The 16,535-nt window shown below is 38.6% G+C and overlaps 1 protein-coding gene across 1 annotated transcript; it reads left to right on the forward strand.

Annotated features, from left to right (window-relative positions):
* The first annotated feature begins 50 nt into the window (after window positions 1–50).
* On the forward strand, window positions 51–15,763 carry LOC110063541 (uncharacterized). The gene is made up of 16 exons (XM_020770543.2): window positions 51–154; window positions 1,176–1,210; window positions 2,881–2,921; window positions 3,954–4,049; window positions 5,179–5,229; window positions 5,943–6,016; window positions 6,136–6,225; window positions 7,130–7,177; window positions 8,169–8,289; window positions 9,038–9,099; window positions 9,991–10,060; window positions 11,238–11,326; window positions 12,442–12,516; window positions 12,930–12,989; window positions 13,076–13,121; window positions 13,777–15,763. The coding sequence occupies exons 1-16, from the start codon at window positions 71–73 to the stop codon at window positions 13,821–13,823; spliced, it is 1,089 nt and encodes a 362-aa protein (XP_020626202.2). The 5' UTR covers window positions 51–70; the 3' UTR covers window positions 13,824–15,763.
* Window positions 15,764–16,535: the final 772 nt, after the last annotated feature.

Consider the following 16,535-nt stretch of genomic DNA (forward strand, 5'->3'; position numbering starts at 1 on the left):
ATATAAACAGTCGATAATTGATCGGTGGCTATTTTTGGTCAGCGGCTCTTCCCTGGGGGGCTCTACCAACATGGCCGCGAAAAAAGTCGTGCAAAATATTCGACTTTTAAAAGTTCGTCCCTTAATTGATTTAAGGGTCAGATATTTCTCCACGGTAAGTGTTAAAAAATATATTTTTCCATGGACATCAGAAATCAATATTTAGGCACACAAGAGCTTCTTGAATAAATTTGTAGGCTGTCTAAGTGCTTCACTAAGCCCGGGTTAAGCTTAGGTTGGGCTTTTACATTTTTCAAAACTTACTACATTACCTATTTGTGGTTTACAAAAATATATTCGTAAATTTAACATATATAAGCTTACATTTTTGTTTGCAAGATGTTTATGGGACTTGTCATGACAACAGGCCAGGCACTCAGCGGTCAAGTAATTTAATGTGCATGAATGACCAGAAAAAAAAAAAATTCTTGACGTAAACATTTTATGCAGTTTATTCGTTTATACTCGGTTTAGAAAAATTAAAGATGAACTAAGCACTATTTTGAGAATAAATCTTGTGGTAGGTAAAACTGCAAAGTTAAAATCTAAAACATGCCCTTTTGCCCCCCACCCCCCTCTCCCATAACTGGCCAAGCCAATTTATATCCACTCCCCCTTGGGTTGAACTAAGTCAAAATTTACCACCCCTGACTAGAGAAAAAAAAGATCAAGGCTCTGACTTGATGTCAACTTTAGAAATAAGCCAATTTTTCTTTACCCCCTCATGAAAAAGCTGTTTCTTTCAATGGGAAGAAGAAGAAAACTGATACAAAAGCTAAGATCAAAATGAGGCTCAAATGATACTTAACTGAGCCTCTCAGAAAAGAAATTCTTAGCCCTTTCCTTTGTTAACAGGAACACATGGTGTTGATATAAAATGGTATAGTCCTAGGTTGAGACTCCTGGTCCCAAGTATACCAGTTTGTGTTTTTTGATCTGCCTTTATTTTTTCCTCTTTAAGTAATTTTGTTAGAACATGTAGACTGAATTGAGAATGTTGATGTACCTGCGTAAACCGTCCTGTTGTCCTTCCCACTTTAGACCCACCCCTACATCTCCAAGGTGTATTTTATGTAATTTCATTATATTTTGTTGCAATTTGTTTTGGTAAAGAATATTTTGTGTAATTTTTTAAGGAGTTGCGGCATGGATTTATTGGAATGGTTGGCAAGTAAGAATATCACAAGTCTTTATTCTATTATACTGTAATTTTATGTCACACCTATTATAAGTGGACACCCATGTGAGGGTAGTAAAGGGGTGGGGGGGGGGGGCTGTGATCTTCTTTCGTGAATAAATTAAGTACTGTTAGCAAGGTTTCTTTTTCATAAATTTACAAATCACTTAATGTCTAAGTTGCTTTTTACATGCTACACCATAAACCCTTTGTCACCCTCCCTTGGGATCTTAGGGCCTGTTTACAAGGAGGGAGGGTTACCCTAGCAAGCAGGTTAACCCAAGCTGGAGGGCAAAAGATAGCCTGGGTTTAGAAGCAAAATTTCACAGCTAGGGTAGCCCTACAACCTGGGACAACTTAATGTGGGGTTACACTCAAAGGGTCTGGAAACAATTAGAAAGTAAACCTGGGTAGGCGGGTTAACCCTACCTGGAGTGTTTACAAGGGAAAAAGTTAACCCGCCTGCCTGGGTAACCCTAGCATGCAGACAGGGTAACTCACCAACCCGGGTAACCCTAGCTGCCTTGTAAACACAGCGAAGGAAAAACAAGGAAATGTGCGAGTGCTAGGGTAACCTGCTTGCTGGGGTAACCCTCTTTCCTTGTAAACAGGTCCTTATTATTATTATTATTATTATTATTATTATTATTATTATTATTATTATTATTAAAGTGTTTATTGAAGAAAAGAATCCACTTATGGGATGGTACTGGAAAATGTAGATTTGTACATTACTGAGAGCATGAATTAATGTTGATTAATGTGAGATGTCCATTTGTAGAGGTTCAATTGAAGGGGTGCATGCCTGGAAAGAAGCCTTAAGTGACTTCTGATAAATTGCTAGATTCTCTGTCCAGATTGTCTTGCATTCCCTTCTGAAACGTGCTTGTCGGGAATTTTGAAAAGAACCGCTAAGAGGTACCAAGATCCTGTTTTGTGGGTGTGGCTTGAAATTTTTTTCCCCTCTAAGAGGTACCTAAAGGGTACGGCAAAAGCTCCCGCTGTGGACTTTTTGAGACTTAAAACCCTAAGAGGTACCAAAACCAACTTTTTCACCCCTAAAAGGTATGATGAGCAGCCGTGTCATTTTTACATGGGAGTCCATCCCCTGGGAGTTTGCTGTTACATTAACGGTCACTTAGGTCCTTATTCTGCGCAACCCTTCAGTTGTCCAGGAGTAAAGAATAGAACCTAATCCCTAAGTTTCTTCAAAAATTATACTTGTCTTGGAAATGTTTCAAGAAAGAAAAAAATCTGAACTTTGGTATTAAACCTTAAATTTTATCATTCCATATTATAATTTCTGTTAGATGTCACAGGAGGTCATGTTTATGGTTGTACTAGGTTGGCTTGTCGGACTTGCCAAGGTTGATATCCTATGTAGGCTCCCATTAAGGGCCTACCAGAGCCTAGAGGATCTTATATGAATGTTGTAGAATCCTGATTCAGAATGGTGCAAACTTTTACAATCCTTAAGGGTGTTAAGGGTGCTGAGGGGGAGGTGGACAGAATGGCCATGTGTTGGCAAAAGTGTAAAATGTTTAAAGACTTATTGACCAGGATTACAGGTTTTAGAGATCGAGGATTTCTGTTCTGGTTGTTCAACATCCCTTATTGAACTGCCCATGTAATTTCTGACTAGTTTGTTTGTTGGTTTCTATTAGCACCCCCCTGATAAGGTTTAACAAGCTTAGTGAAAGAACAGGTGAGAATAATGAATTTATTGGAAAGTAATAAATATTTTCAGGGGGGACTCTCATGTGAAAAGGATGGGGGATGCTCCTTAGAAAATTTAAAATTATACCCATGACTGTAGAACAGAAAAGATTGTAAATGTTCAAAAGGTTTCTGTAATTGGAAAGTTTGCACAGGGTTAAATAAAATGTGGTGAAGTAAATTTGGTCTTTTTTTCCATCACAAACGAGAAGCTTAATTTTTGGAGCATTTCTGCGCAAAAAAGACATGGTTTGGTTAATTTCTTGATTTTCTGTTCCTGTCAAAATATGGAAAATCACACTGCCATCTTGGTTCATGGCAGAATTTAAAGGGGAAAGGGTGTTACTTGTGTTACAAATGAACTTGTCATTTGAATAACTAATCCATTTCTTAGCTACGTGACTGAACTTCTGGCAAAAAAGCAGGTAACTTTTTTTCTGGAAAACCAAGAATAAAATGCTCTCATCATGCTTGGAACATTTCATTTACTTTTATTTCATTGCATTTTACAATAGACCAATTTCAATATTATATTAAAATTCAGCCTAAAACAATAAACCTCAGGACAAGGCTCTGGGGGATAACTACAGAGTTTGTGGGGTTTATTCCCCAGAGCCTCATGCTGGGGTCTATTGTGTTAGGCTAATATTTCAAAATTGGTCTATTATACTAATCAAAAAGATGCCTTGATAGATAAAAACATTTGGCATTCTATCCTGGTCACTGCCAAGTGATATCAAAATTTACAATTTACATCCCAGTTATATGCCTTTGTGAAAGACAGAAAGGGACAGGGCTTGCTAATATGATCATTTGTATTTTCAACCACCCATCACTGATGGTGATGTTACTTTGCACGACATTGACATTGAACAAGCAATGTTTGAAGAGTGATGCACTTATTGAGAATGGGATGCGTTATGCATGTGATCTTGAGAACATTTGAGTGATAAATTTGTTGTGAGACCTGTTCATAACACACCTAATGTAGCTTGATTTCTTGTAATTCCGTGGTCTTAAGGATGTGACATCACAGCTAAAGCAGAGCATCTTAACCCGGGAGGCTCAGTGAAGGATCGTGCTGCTCTCTACCTTATAAAAGAAGCAGAAGAGAAAGGTCAGTTAATGTTTACTACAGGAAAATTTTAGAATATATAAATTAGAGGAACTGTGCCTAAGGAGGATGACTACCTATTCTACAGTAGCAGTTGTTAAAAAGTGGCCGGCGGGAGGAAGAGTTAGCACCAACATTGAAATGTCCAGTATCAAGAGGGCGTGTTTAAAACACAGAATGGTGAAATGAGGAAATTGTACTATGGTTAGGCTAAAGCACTCTGGTTTCTCTAAATAGCAGTCAGGTTAGCCTAAATATCACCGACTCAACAGAGATTAGCTCTAAATAGTTGTAAATTAAGTTTAACCCTTACAGATGTACCCGTATCCCACATTGATTCTTTCCTGTGGGGCCATTTTTAAACGCATCTGTATCAAGCCTCTGTTGTATCCTTGGGCATAGCCTGCCAATAAGACTTCTAATTAGCCATGGTCTAAATGAACACTGGCCCCTCCAAACCATACAAATCACAGCTTTTCAACTGTGTAAATCTTAGTTTGTGTTTGAACCAAAAACACTGATATTTGGTAAATTTAGAATACTAACTTTTAGATGCTCCTTTACATACCACGTTCACTTTTTCAAATTAATTGATTTTAAATATTAAGGGGTTTCCAGCTCCTTACTTGTTTAGAACATGGCTAATTAATGGGTGTTTTGGATGGAAAAAGATGGCCAGGCAAAAAATGTCAGTGAGGGGAGTCAAAACTGGGCATGAAAAAAATGTGACAAGGAAATGGCCAAGCATGGTCCTCCAGACAACTTTTGACAAATTCTGCTCACCTTAGACGATGCTTGGCTCACCAGTTTGATTGCTTCATGCCATATTGGGAGAATGTTCGCAAGACATCTTCCAAGGGCAAGATATTTTACCCTCACATGGCATTTCTAACCTATTGTATTTGAGGTTTGAATTGAAAAGTCAAAATGTCTCAGGCTTGCAAAGAATACTACTAGTTTCGCCTTCTTGCAAAGTCTTGCATTTACCATTCACCACCCCTAGCTTTGTATGTTGACTCATCCATCCACACCCACCCCTTTTTTTCCACTTGTTCAGTGATGTTCTTTATAAGTTCCTCCTTGGTAAAGCAGGCTAACTAATGGGTCCTAAATATTCTTGTTCTCATTGCAGGTTTAGTAAAACCTGGTGGAACAGTGGTGGAAGGCACAGCTGGAAATACAGGTTTGTTTGTAATTGCATTTATTTGCTATTAAATGTAAAATTATTGCATGTTTCTTAAATTTGTTCAGTCTGGAGTTCTGCTCACACCAGAATCCAGCTCACTAGCTGTTAGTTCACCCTCCCCATCCTCTTAATGGTGGTGTGATAAATATGTACATTAGACAACAAGGAATGATTTCTTTATTTGTTTGTTTCTTTCTTTCTTTCTTTCTTTCTTTATTCATTCATTCCCTGACTGACTGACCTGACTGACTTATCTCTCATTCATTATGTGTGGACCTTACTATCTGTCCTTCGATGGTATTTAAACTTTCATGTAATCCAACTCTCACCAGAAATTGTGGGACAGGCTAACAGCCACTTGTAACAGTAATATCATCGCAGTGTAAATGACATTGTAAATTTTCTTCATTGGATGAGGTAAAAGGTACGGCCTGTATACGAGCCAAGTGGCCCATCAATGTGGCACTTATTTCTGGTTTCGGTAGCATGAAGCGACTAGGAGTATTTCTACTCCCCCTGGATGGTATGCTAGTCCATTGCACGGTTACTCTCAGCATTAAATTTGCTGGTACCCATTTATACACCTGGGTGGAGAGTGGCCCTGTGAGAGTAAAGTGTCTTCCGTAAGAACACAACTCAATGTCCCCGTCCAGGACGTGGATAAGGATCTCGAAACTAAAATGATATTTATATTTCATTGTCTTTTTCAGGGATAGGTCTTGCTCACATCTGTCTTGCGAAGGGTTACAAGTGTGTTATTTATATGCCAAACACTCAATCCCAGGTATATAATGCTGAAGTATTGTGTTGCTAGCTCTATGAGTGTTCTGTCAAAAGTATTTAAACTTTTACATCAAGTTTGCAAATCAATATTTACAACTGACAGTGTTTGCTGTTGTGTAGGAAAAGATAGATGTACTTCAGACTTTAGGTGCTGATGTAAGACCGGTACCTGCTGTACCATTTGACGACCCTATGAACTACAATCATCAGGTGATTAAAGTTAACTAGGCAGGTTTTTATAATGACTGGCAGAATCATCGCTCACTCATCAGTCAAAAACCTGAAAGGAAGGGGGAGTGCTCCCCAAAGTTTTTGGTGGGGGGGGTGTGGTCCAAACCTTGAAACTGCAGGACATGCCCTATTTCATACCTGAGCCAAAAATCAACACCCCATTATAGACGTTGAAAATTAGTACGCAGCTCTAATATGTGGCTTCCATCTGCATTAACATGTGAGATGGGCTACAAATTTGACAGTGTTGATGTGGAAAAAATTAGTTCTTTGTAAACAATCTACCCAATACCAAGCCATAGTGAAAATATACTGGCCTATTTTAGACCAAAACAGCTAAAAAGCCATACCCTTTGGGACCGCACATACCTATATAGCCCATAAAAGGGAGTATCCCCCTTGGGTCAAAGCAATGTTTTAAAAAAAGTAAAGAACAGTGCTTGATTAAAACAGTGACCAGTGCCTATAAGCTACTTTTAGGAAAAATTGTCTCAACTTTTCCAATAAGTGGAAACCAGAGACTTTTGGACAAAGTTTCTAACAGACTTGTCAGCTTCACAGACAATATTGCCGCTCATTTTCCCTTTAATTCACCACTAAAGTTACAGTTATATTCATATATACTAAAAAAAAAATTATGTCAACCAAATTTTCCCATGGTCAGCACTTTAAAAGACCACAAAAGTGCAGCAATAAAATCTTAAGTGATTTTGCTGGAGTTTTGAACATTATTCTAATGTTATTTCTATGGTTTACCAGGTTTTTTTTTTGGGGGGGGGGGGGAGCAAATGGTTGAGACATTTTTTAAAAATGACAGTTTCTTCATGCTAAATTAATTCATGAATTTATTAATAATGCTAACAATATTTTTTCTGCAACTTAGGCTAGAAGATTTGCTGAGACCATCAAGAATGCAATCTGGACAAATCAGGTGTAGTGAGAATCTGGTGATGACTGATGTTTAATTTTTCCCATTGGTATAGCAGCTGCCATTGGCTTTTACAACTACATGTACATTACAATTTTGGAAGTTAAAATTTCGGAAATTTTATTTTGGACATTTTATTTCTGGACACTTTTTATCTCATTTTGGAAAAATTTCAGACTAAAATTTTGGCCACTTTGTTGAAGTGCACCTAAAGTAAATTTGCGCCAACAAAACTTGAATTAGACTGAAACAAATACCGTGAAAATGATAGTTTCACTGCACTCTCAAGGTTTTACAGATTCACAAACAAGAAAAAGTAATTATAACAACCAATTATATCAATTAAGCCATTACCGGTACGTACGTGTCTCAAGTAGAGTTCACTCCATAAAGTAAACTAAGAGTTTTGGAGCTACTTACAAATCTTATGCTGTACTGTAAATATTTCGGATGGTTTTATATTTGGCACTTTTTGAGATAGAAATTAAAATCGTCCAAAATTTTATTCATGTAATTGTAGGAGAAGCATGAGAAAGATTAGAACTTACGATCTTATAATGAATGATTTATGATAAATTCTCCTCTAAACTGTCCTGGCTACCACCATATTTAACCTCAAGTTTGAAATATTATGTTTTGTGATTAATTAATAATCAATTAATGACAGCTCATTAACTTGTATTATTATATCCTGTTATATGGCTTGTGTTTGGAGCTATATAACGATTGCTCTGATTTGCTAATTCTAGGGCATTATTCTCCTGTAATGCTCACGGGTCAATTACAGGCCTGCAAGAACAAAGCAAAAAGCTGTATTAATAGTAAACAACTTATTTACCCTGAATGCTTGGTCTTTGCAGGAAAATCTCAAACCTTGGCCTTGCTGTATGGACATCACTATCGCTCCGTCAATACAGCATGGTCTCAGTTTGAGATTTGACCATAAAGACCTCACTGGCAGTTAATAAGTAGTTTTTGTTGTTTTTGTTTTCAGTTTGACAACATATCCAATAGGAGAGCTCATTTTGAGACTACAGGACCAGAAATCTGGAATCAAACAGATGGACGGATAGATGCTGTTACTTTCTCTACTGGGACTGGAGGCACATTGGCTGGTAAAGAGACTCATTCAAGGGCCTGTTTACAAGGAGGTAGGGTTACCCTAGCAAGTGGGGTAATCCTGGCTGCCTTGTAAACATGACGAAGAAAAAAAAGAGGAAATGTGTGAATGCTAGGGTAACTCGCTTGCTAGGGTAACCCGCTTGCTGGGGTAACTCTCTCTCCTTGTAAACAGGCCCTAAATCGTTCCCTTCTTTCAACTTGTTCCAACAGTTGACCATCATTTGTTTTTATGTTGTTGTTCCAGAAAATATCCCTGCCCCTCCCATGGAAGGTATTCGGTACATTGAGGCTTTTGAGACCGCCCACCGCCTTGGAATTTCTGATGACCTTCCATGGGAGGGTAGGGATTTTGGATATATTCTCACTAGAATGTCACTCTATGAAGTAAAATGATGCAGGAAGAAGGAGTGCAAATATCTCATGTTATTTGTACTCCTGAAAACAGGCTTAACATGTTAGTTGTAGTCTTCTTTGTTCTCTTGAGTGCATGCAACACCAAACACCTAAGGATTAAGCAACTAGGACTATTTCTACTCCCCCCCCTGAATTAGATGCTAATCCATCACAGAGTTATCCCCCAACACTAAAAATGCAGTGGTACTTCTTTGCACACCTGGGTGGAAGAACACAGCACTGGCTTGATGAACCCAAGTCACTCTAAAGTCCATCACACCAACCATTAGACTTATTTGGCTCATTGTCCAATTGTTCTTATCTTATTCTTCTTTTCAATAATTGCAGGTGTAGGGACATATCTTAAATCAAAGAATCCAAATGTTAAAGTTGTTTTAGCTGATCCTGAGGTAATTTGTTAATGTGCAGTTCCAGAAAACATCCCTACTCCTCCGACAGAGGGGATTGGAATTTCCTTGGGGTGGGGGTGAGGGGGGGGGGGGGGAGGGTGTCTGTAAGACCAAAACATTTAAAGAAATACATGAAGCTTAATTGTAATTTCCAGAGGGGGCAGGGGATCTCCCTTTCTTGGTGAAGGGGAATGGATATGTTGTGGGTCTAAAAGAAATTCAGGTTGAAATGAAATTCCTTTGTCTCTTTATCCTAATTATTCATGGATCATGAATAATCCAGATATGATTGAACAGACTGAATGCTAATGAGATTCAAATTCCCTATGATAAGCATCACAAAGTGTCCTCATTGGTAAGAAGTCACCAAAACACACACAATTCTGTCAAATGTGAAGTAATATGAAAATGTCAAATAACCCTGCCAAATATGAAGTACTAATTAAACAATACTTGCATTCAATCCTGGACATAAGTGGAATAATCAAGGTTAGAAGACAAAGGAAATTGAGAATCAAACCAGGTTAAAATCATTTTAACCTGAATTTAATTTTTATCTACAACAGATATTTTCTTGAACTACACAATTTGCTGCACTGTAAAGAAACACTTCTAATGTGAAATAGCTCCAATCCAGTTGGCTCAATCTGTAGTTGAATGTACTTACCTTTAGGCCACAGTACCTCCCATGACAGGCTTATTGTTGTATCTAGTCTGTCCATAGATCCTTAATTTTGTCTTGCATTCATCAAGATTGCAAGCAAACGTTTTGACTGCAGTGGATTAGAAAAAGCCCGAAAGCAAGAGGGACTAACTTGTACCATAAACAAGCATCATAGACCATCAACAAGCATCAAAAGACTGACGACATTTTTCTTTTTTTATCAACAGGGTAGTGTTCTCTACAATTATTTCAAATATGGGGAATTAAAAAGAAGTGATGGCAGCTCCATCACAGAAGGTACCCATCAATTACATCCACTGCATGTTAATAAGACTGTTTGTATTTTTAGCCACCCAATGTTATTTGACTTCTTGTGATTCACTGTTAGAGTTGACATTGATCTACTGGTGGGGGTGTTTATTGAAAGCTCTGACTCACCGGTTAGTTCAAGACAGCAGAAGTTTCTTTGAAAAAGTCCTTTTGATCATATTCTTGCAGGAAATGTGAAAAGGTCGAGGATGCTCGTTGGGAGATTTGAATTTTTAAAGCCCCCCTGGGTGTGGTTCGAGCTTTATTTGACCCCTAAAAGATACTACTGTGAAACAGACAGACATCGATTTTTTATTCTTTTGAGTGTAACCTAAGCTCGATTTCCAGCCGTTTTGTGAGCCTGCATTCCTTGCCTCACACCACAACAAGGAAGAGAACTAACTGCACTCCCAAAACGGGTGGAAATTGAGCCTAAGTGTAACCTAAAAGACGTAAATGTCCGGTACTGGCCATGAAATCCTTGGTTTCTACACTTTGATATAATTCCACACTTTTCTATGTGTAGAAGTGTAGAATACTGTGACAAACTAGGGATTGTAACTAACTCATCCGACCTTAATTACCTTTTCCCATTGTTTCCACAGTTGTCATTCTTTACTTAGTTCTACACTTCTCTACGTGTGGAAGAGCAGAATAATCTGACAAACTAGGGATTTTCTCGACCTTTTCCCAGCCATTCCATAGTTGTCATTCTTTACTTAGTTCTACACTTCTCCGTGTGTAGTGACAAATTAGGGATGTTATCGAACTTTTCCCAGTCATCCAACAGTTGTCAGTCTTTACTTAGTGCTACATTTCTCCATATGTAGAATAGTAGAATACTGTGACAAACTAGAGATTTTCAGGATCTTTTCCCCATCCTTTCCATTGTTGTCATTTTTTACTTAGCTCTACACTTCTCCATGTGTAGAATTATGGAATGCCCTGACAAACTAGGGATTTTCTCGACCTTAATTTTCCCAGCCATTCCATAGTTGTCATTCTTTACTTAGTTCTACACTTCTCCGTGTGTAGAAGTGTAAAATACTGTTAATTTTAGTTAAAACGTACTGTTGAAGTGTAGAATACCGTAACAAACTAGGGATTCTCGCGACCTTTTGTTGACTGTAAAAGTGTAATTTTGACAGCTCTGTTATCTAAACAGGTATTGGACAGGGACGAGTAACAACCAACTTAAAAGGTGCTCCAATTGACGATGCTGTGTTTGTCAGTGATAAAGAAGCAGTTGAGATGGTGAGAAAAACTGTAACCGTTGGTATGCCAACCAGTTAAAATTTTCTTGATTTACCGCTAAATTATTAAAACTGGCATCAAATCAACTCATCATATCAGTAAGGAATTTCCACTCTGAGCTTAGAGTACTCAGTAGGCAATGAGCCTTGAAGGTCTTTTAGAGGTTTCTACAACCAGGAATTTCATTAATGTTTTCAGCGGGAGGGCATCTGGTTTTCGCAGGTGGGCAAAACTATTTGAACTGAACTTCTGATGTACGAAAAAATTTCCTCTTGATGGTCAAACCAGGTGGGCAAACTCAACCTCAACTGGTCAATTTGCCCGGTGCCTAGCCCTTAATGAAAGCCCTGTACAACCACCGTGTTTTTAACTCTCACAAGAATCACAACAAAATATTTCACTCTGAAATCAAATGTAAACTGCATACTCTTCTTATCCCCACACAAAACGAAACTCGAAGTCAACACAATACCAATGCCTTCATAGGCACCCCTTCCTACTTGTGAGGATATTACATACACCTTTATGCACCCCATATCCCTACATACACCTTCCCTATTACCCTTAATACATCTTTGTGCCCCTTTGTTTGCCTCCATACACTCCCATATACGGCAGACCTGACGTCCATACAGCAACATTCAAGAGCGCCTCCCAGGGGATTTGCGAAAGAGGGGAACATGATCATTTATTTCAAGGGAACAAGGGATATTATGGGGCTTAATTTGAGGGAACAAGGGAACTTTACAAAACATTTTAGGGAACAATGGAATTTATCAATAGGGAACAAGGGAGAAAAAGTGAAATTTTCAAGGAAACAAGGAAACATGCTGCCACCCCCCCTCCCCCCCCCCCCCCACCTGGGCCTCCCCTTGGGAGGCCCTCGTTCGCCGCCAGCACAAAACTGAATGGTGCATAAATTTCGACGTCCCCTCAAATTTTCATGTCCACACAACTTGACACCCACAGAAAAGAGCCACAGTCCTTGTACGTAATTATCTTCTCCCAGTTGATGTTTTTGTAAGTTATGCAGACCAGTAGGAAATATTTAATCATGTGTTAAGGAGATAATTTTAGGTTTGTTTTAATCATTTCTCTGGATCTTCCTTCAACAGACGTTCTTCTTACTTCACGAAGAAGGCTTCTTTGTAGGAGCTTCCTCTGGTTTAAACGTCGCTGCTGCTGTCAAGGTAAATCGAAATCAAATTTAGTCCAAAAACATTCCTACTGTTATAAGCTCATCTGAATCTCTTACGTCTATGCTCCAATCATTTCCCAAAATACTGCAAATATTTTCGAGTAAACCCTTCAGGGTGCATCCTTTTTCACAGATGTTGTTTTAGTCTAAAACGTGTTTTGTAGGCGTCATTTAGTGTCCGAATGTAATGTACGTGGAACATTTTCACATGCTTGGGCCCATATCTATGCATTATGCTAGAAGCCCATAATCATGTTGCTTAGTAATGTGGTAACAAATACTAGGGACTCAGTCCATCAATTATCGTTCTTTCCTTATATTATATAATTTACCTTTCGTCCTTGTAAGTGTTCCTTTCCTTTCCTTGTTGTTATTGCAAGTGGCTTTTCCCTATTATTTTCACAGGTCGCGGAGATGCTTGGCCCTGGTCACGTGATTACCACGTGCCTGTGTGACACGGGGCAGGTATGTGACAGATCACGTGATGTTTCTTGATTCACGTTACCTCCTTGTACTACTAACGCAGTGTCCGTTTGTCTCTCAACTTGCAGAAATATTTTGCACGTCTCTTTAGTAGGAATTGGATGGAGTCTAAAGGTAGTTTTATTTGTCATTGTGCTCTTGACCTATCGTCATTCAACTCTTAAATGTTCGAAAATTTAAGGTGGCTCTGAACCCTACCTACAGAATTTTTTAAACCTTGCCAAAAGTTGCATTTTATCATGCTTATCAAAAGTTGGTAATACAAAAAAATTTCACCGTGCCGTTTTTGAATTATAAGCCCCTAAAGCTGTAATTAAGGGTGTTTCTAGGAGGTCGTACTGTTGCTATGGTAACCTATTGTGTCACAAAAATGATGACAACGTGTTCACCAATGATTGGGCATTTTTTTGATACCATGACTGTAGCATCAAGTGCTTAGGAGTGGTTATAACGACCCATCAAAATCTAAGTGCTGGAAACTGTTTTAAGCCACCTTAAAGGTAATTTTGCACGTGGCCAAAATAACTAAAAATGTCGTGACTGAGCTCCTTTAATTCTGTCGGTTATAATAATTTCCTTTTTACCATCGCTTTGCAGTCAACAGTCATGTTATTGTCTTCTCTGTAACCTTGTGTCTTCAGAAAAGAATCCCTCTGCTTACCAAGGCTCATATTCGTAGAATAAAACATTATTACTTTTAAGGTACCCCTGTGATCTTTTTAAATTTTTCCTGCAATAGTAAACAGTATATTGTTCCTTTCCTTTGCAGGTCTTCTAGACGTAATTCCTGAAAAATATCGCCATTCCTTACATTGATGGTAGAATGCTTAGTAGATACTTAGTTAATAAATGATTTCTAGTCAAGCTCTCTTGCGATGTGCAGCCCTTCTGGAGAAGGGTTAAGGACCGTGTACTCCATCGGTCAAATGCGTAGACAGTAGTTGTAGATATTTAATAAATGTTAAAGCCTGGTTTCGTTTGCAGCGCAAACACAATAATTCATATTTCACAGTGAAAACGGCCTTGACGCAGGAATAAGAACAAGCGCAAGCACAAGCACAAGCTCAAGGATCAGAATTTTTCCTTTTTCTTGTGCTTCCGCTTATGCTTGCGTTTGCGCTGCAGCAAGTGAAAGCGAAATACCTCTCAGGCATAATACAAGCACAAGGGTATTTACCACACGTGGTTAAGTTTGGCCAATGAAAACACCTGATCCAGGTAACCTCGCGCCTAAACAGTTTTCCAAAATGGCGGAAGTCTCGGATGATTTTGCTTGTGCTTGTGTTTGCGTCGAATTTCGTTTTCACTTGGGTGATCCCTAATGCTTGTGTTTGTGCTTGCGCTTGCGCTTGCGTCGCAAGTGAAAACCAGGCTTAAAGAGTGGTTTTCTCTTGAGTGTCGTAAAGTAATTATTTTTTATTGCTACTCTACACGATTGCACCACTTTTTCATCCAATCACAAGTAAGACCAAAACCAATCGTGACTCGCCCGTTTTCCCGCGCTTTGTGTCAGCTACGTGTAATTTATTAATTCGGGTTTTGATTGGTTCATTGTATTGTCTCTGTCCTTTGTGATTGGCTAGATTGATTACTTTGGTTTTGGTTTTACGACACTCAGTTGAACACTGCTCTACTGGCAGTAAATGATTAATGGTCAAGCTCTCTCGCGACATACGACTATCCCGTAGAGGGGTTTTGGACTTTGCACTCAATGTGTAAGTCGTGACTGACAATTAAATGATACCCAAACTAAGTGGGACACTTGTACGAGATAATAATTTCAACTTACGTTCAATTGGTTGAGCAAAACGCGCAATTTAGTTTGGAAATAGCTTTTAGGTAAGGCAAAGTTTTGGTTAAGCGGCACTGATCTATAGCAGTGTACAGAAGAGTGAATCGAAAATCCGTTAGAATTCACCGACTTTTCTCGGAAAAACTATAAATAATACTTTTAACATTACCTACGAGCACTTCAAAGATTAAGTGTGGTAGTTAGAGAGTTTTCTCTTGGTGCCAACGACCCAATGCTCGACTTAATTTATATTGCTATAGCAATATATGACTTAGTGAAATTTACTAAGACGTATTAACATTTTGGAGCGGTTTTCACTTATGAGTTGACAGTAATTTAAATTTTCTTTGGTTTTATATTGCTTAATGCAACGCGATTGGCTTAAGAAAACTCGTGCCACTATGTCATCCAATCAGAAGTGAAACCAAAGCAAATCGCGACTCGCTTGTACACGTTTTCCCGCGCTTTGCGTCAGCTGCATGTATCTGCTTTGAATCCTGATTGGTTCACTGGGTTGTCTGTGCTCTTTGTGATTGGCTAGAGTGATAACTTTGCTATTGCTTGTACGGCACTAAATTGAAAACCCCTCATGTACACGAAACCAAGCATAATATATGATCATTCTTTGTTGTATCTATTCCTATCGCATTCGTGTAGTGTAAATTGGCCTTTGCCAGACCAAAATATTGCCTTTTTCTGAATTTGCAGAGAGACAAAAAATAAACAGTTGTCAGAAGAAAGAATATTTTTTTACAACCCTCCAGTACAAGACAATTCTTTCTTGTTTCAACTGTCGAAAATTTGAAATGGTATACAAGTTGCCATTGTAACGTTAATTAACAACAATTCTAAATATGACAAACTATTTTTAGCAACCATCATTAGAAATAAAAACAGTTTTACTTATACTTTATTGGAGAAATTACTTATTTCAGGCTAATTAAAATCAGTGGTATTATCTCTACCAATTGAAGACGTGATTGATCATCGCAGTTATACGCACAACTTCAGCAGTTCTAAAGTAAAAGTCTGAAAAAAATTTAGGCTTGAACGGGATTCAAACCCATGACCTCTGCGATACCGGTGCAGTGCTCTACCAACCGAGCTATCAAGCCAACTGGGAGCTGGTCATGTTGTGAGTTCGCACGTACCCTTGGATGTTGAAGAATGCAAATGAATATATGGAAGCTCTGTCATAATCCCTTCCATTTTACCAAATACGTTATTAGGAAAAAACGCGAAAATGATCGCTAAACTCACAGACTTGATTTGCAAGTTTTCACGAGCCCGACTGCAGTCCGCTTAATAAGTAAAGATTAATGGTAAACTTTAAGTCATATAATCAGCAGACATATTCCTTTTTGCCTCAAATTGCGCCACAAGCTAGTTAAGTCGTTTTGATAAGCGTTGCTCAGATCGTTAGGAAAAGTAAAACTGCGACGACTTTTTTTGGACCTTTTTTGCGACCTGCGTCACAAGAAATTTGCGAGACAAGTTGGTCAAGTTGCACAGAAAATTGCCCTGTGTAACAACACCTTAAAGTATTTTCTTTATCAAATTGGTCAAAACTTTCTCGAGAACGCGCGCAGTGGAACGAAAGATCTGAAACACCAACTTCTTTTTGATACTAGCTCCACACCTTTTGGAACTTCCAGACTCAAACCATACCCTTTTCATCTGAAACGAACAGCTGCATTTTCCTCCGTGGCCTCCAATAACTGGCGGGGCCTTGGCAC

The sequence above is a fragment of the Orbicella faveolata genome, unplaced genomic scaffold (genome assembly GCF_042242905.1).
Source record: "Orbicella faveolata isolate gen_17 unplaced genomic scaffold, um_ofav_v1 contig_15, whole genome shotgun sequence".
NCBI classification, from domain to species: Eukaryota; Metazoa; Cnidaria; class Anthozoa; order Scleractinia; family Merulinidae; genus Orbicella; species Orbicella faveolata.

Excerpts from the sequence above, each read along its gene's own strand:
- LOC110063541 (XM_020770543.2), top strand. The coding sequence starts at position 71 with ATGGCCGCGAAAAAAGTCGTGCAAAATATTCGACTTTTAAAAGTTCGT. Across the intron at positions 1,211-2,880 it reads TTTATTGGAATGGTTGGCAA|CACCCCCCTGATAAGGTTTA; the intron begins GTAAGAATATCA and ends GGTTTCTATTAG. Across the intron at positions 2,922-3,953 it reads CAAGCTTAGTGAAAGAACAG|GATGTGACATCACAGCTAAA; the intron begins GTGAGAATAATG and ends CGTGGTCTTAAG.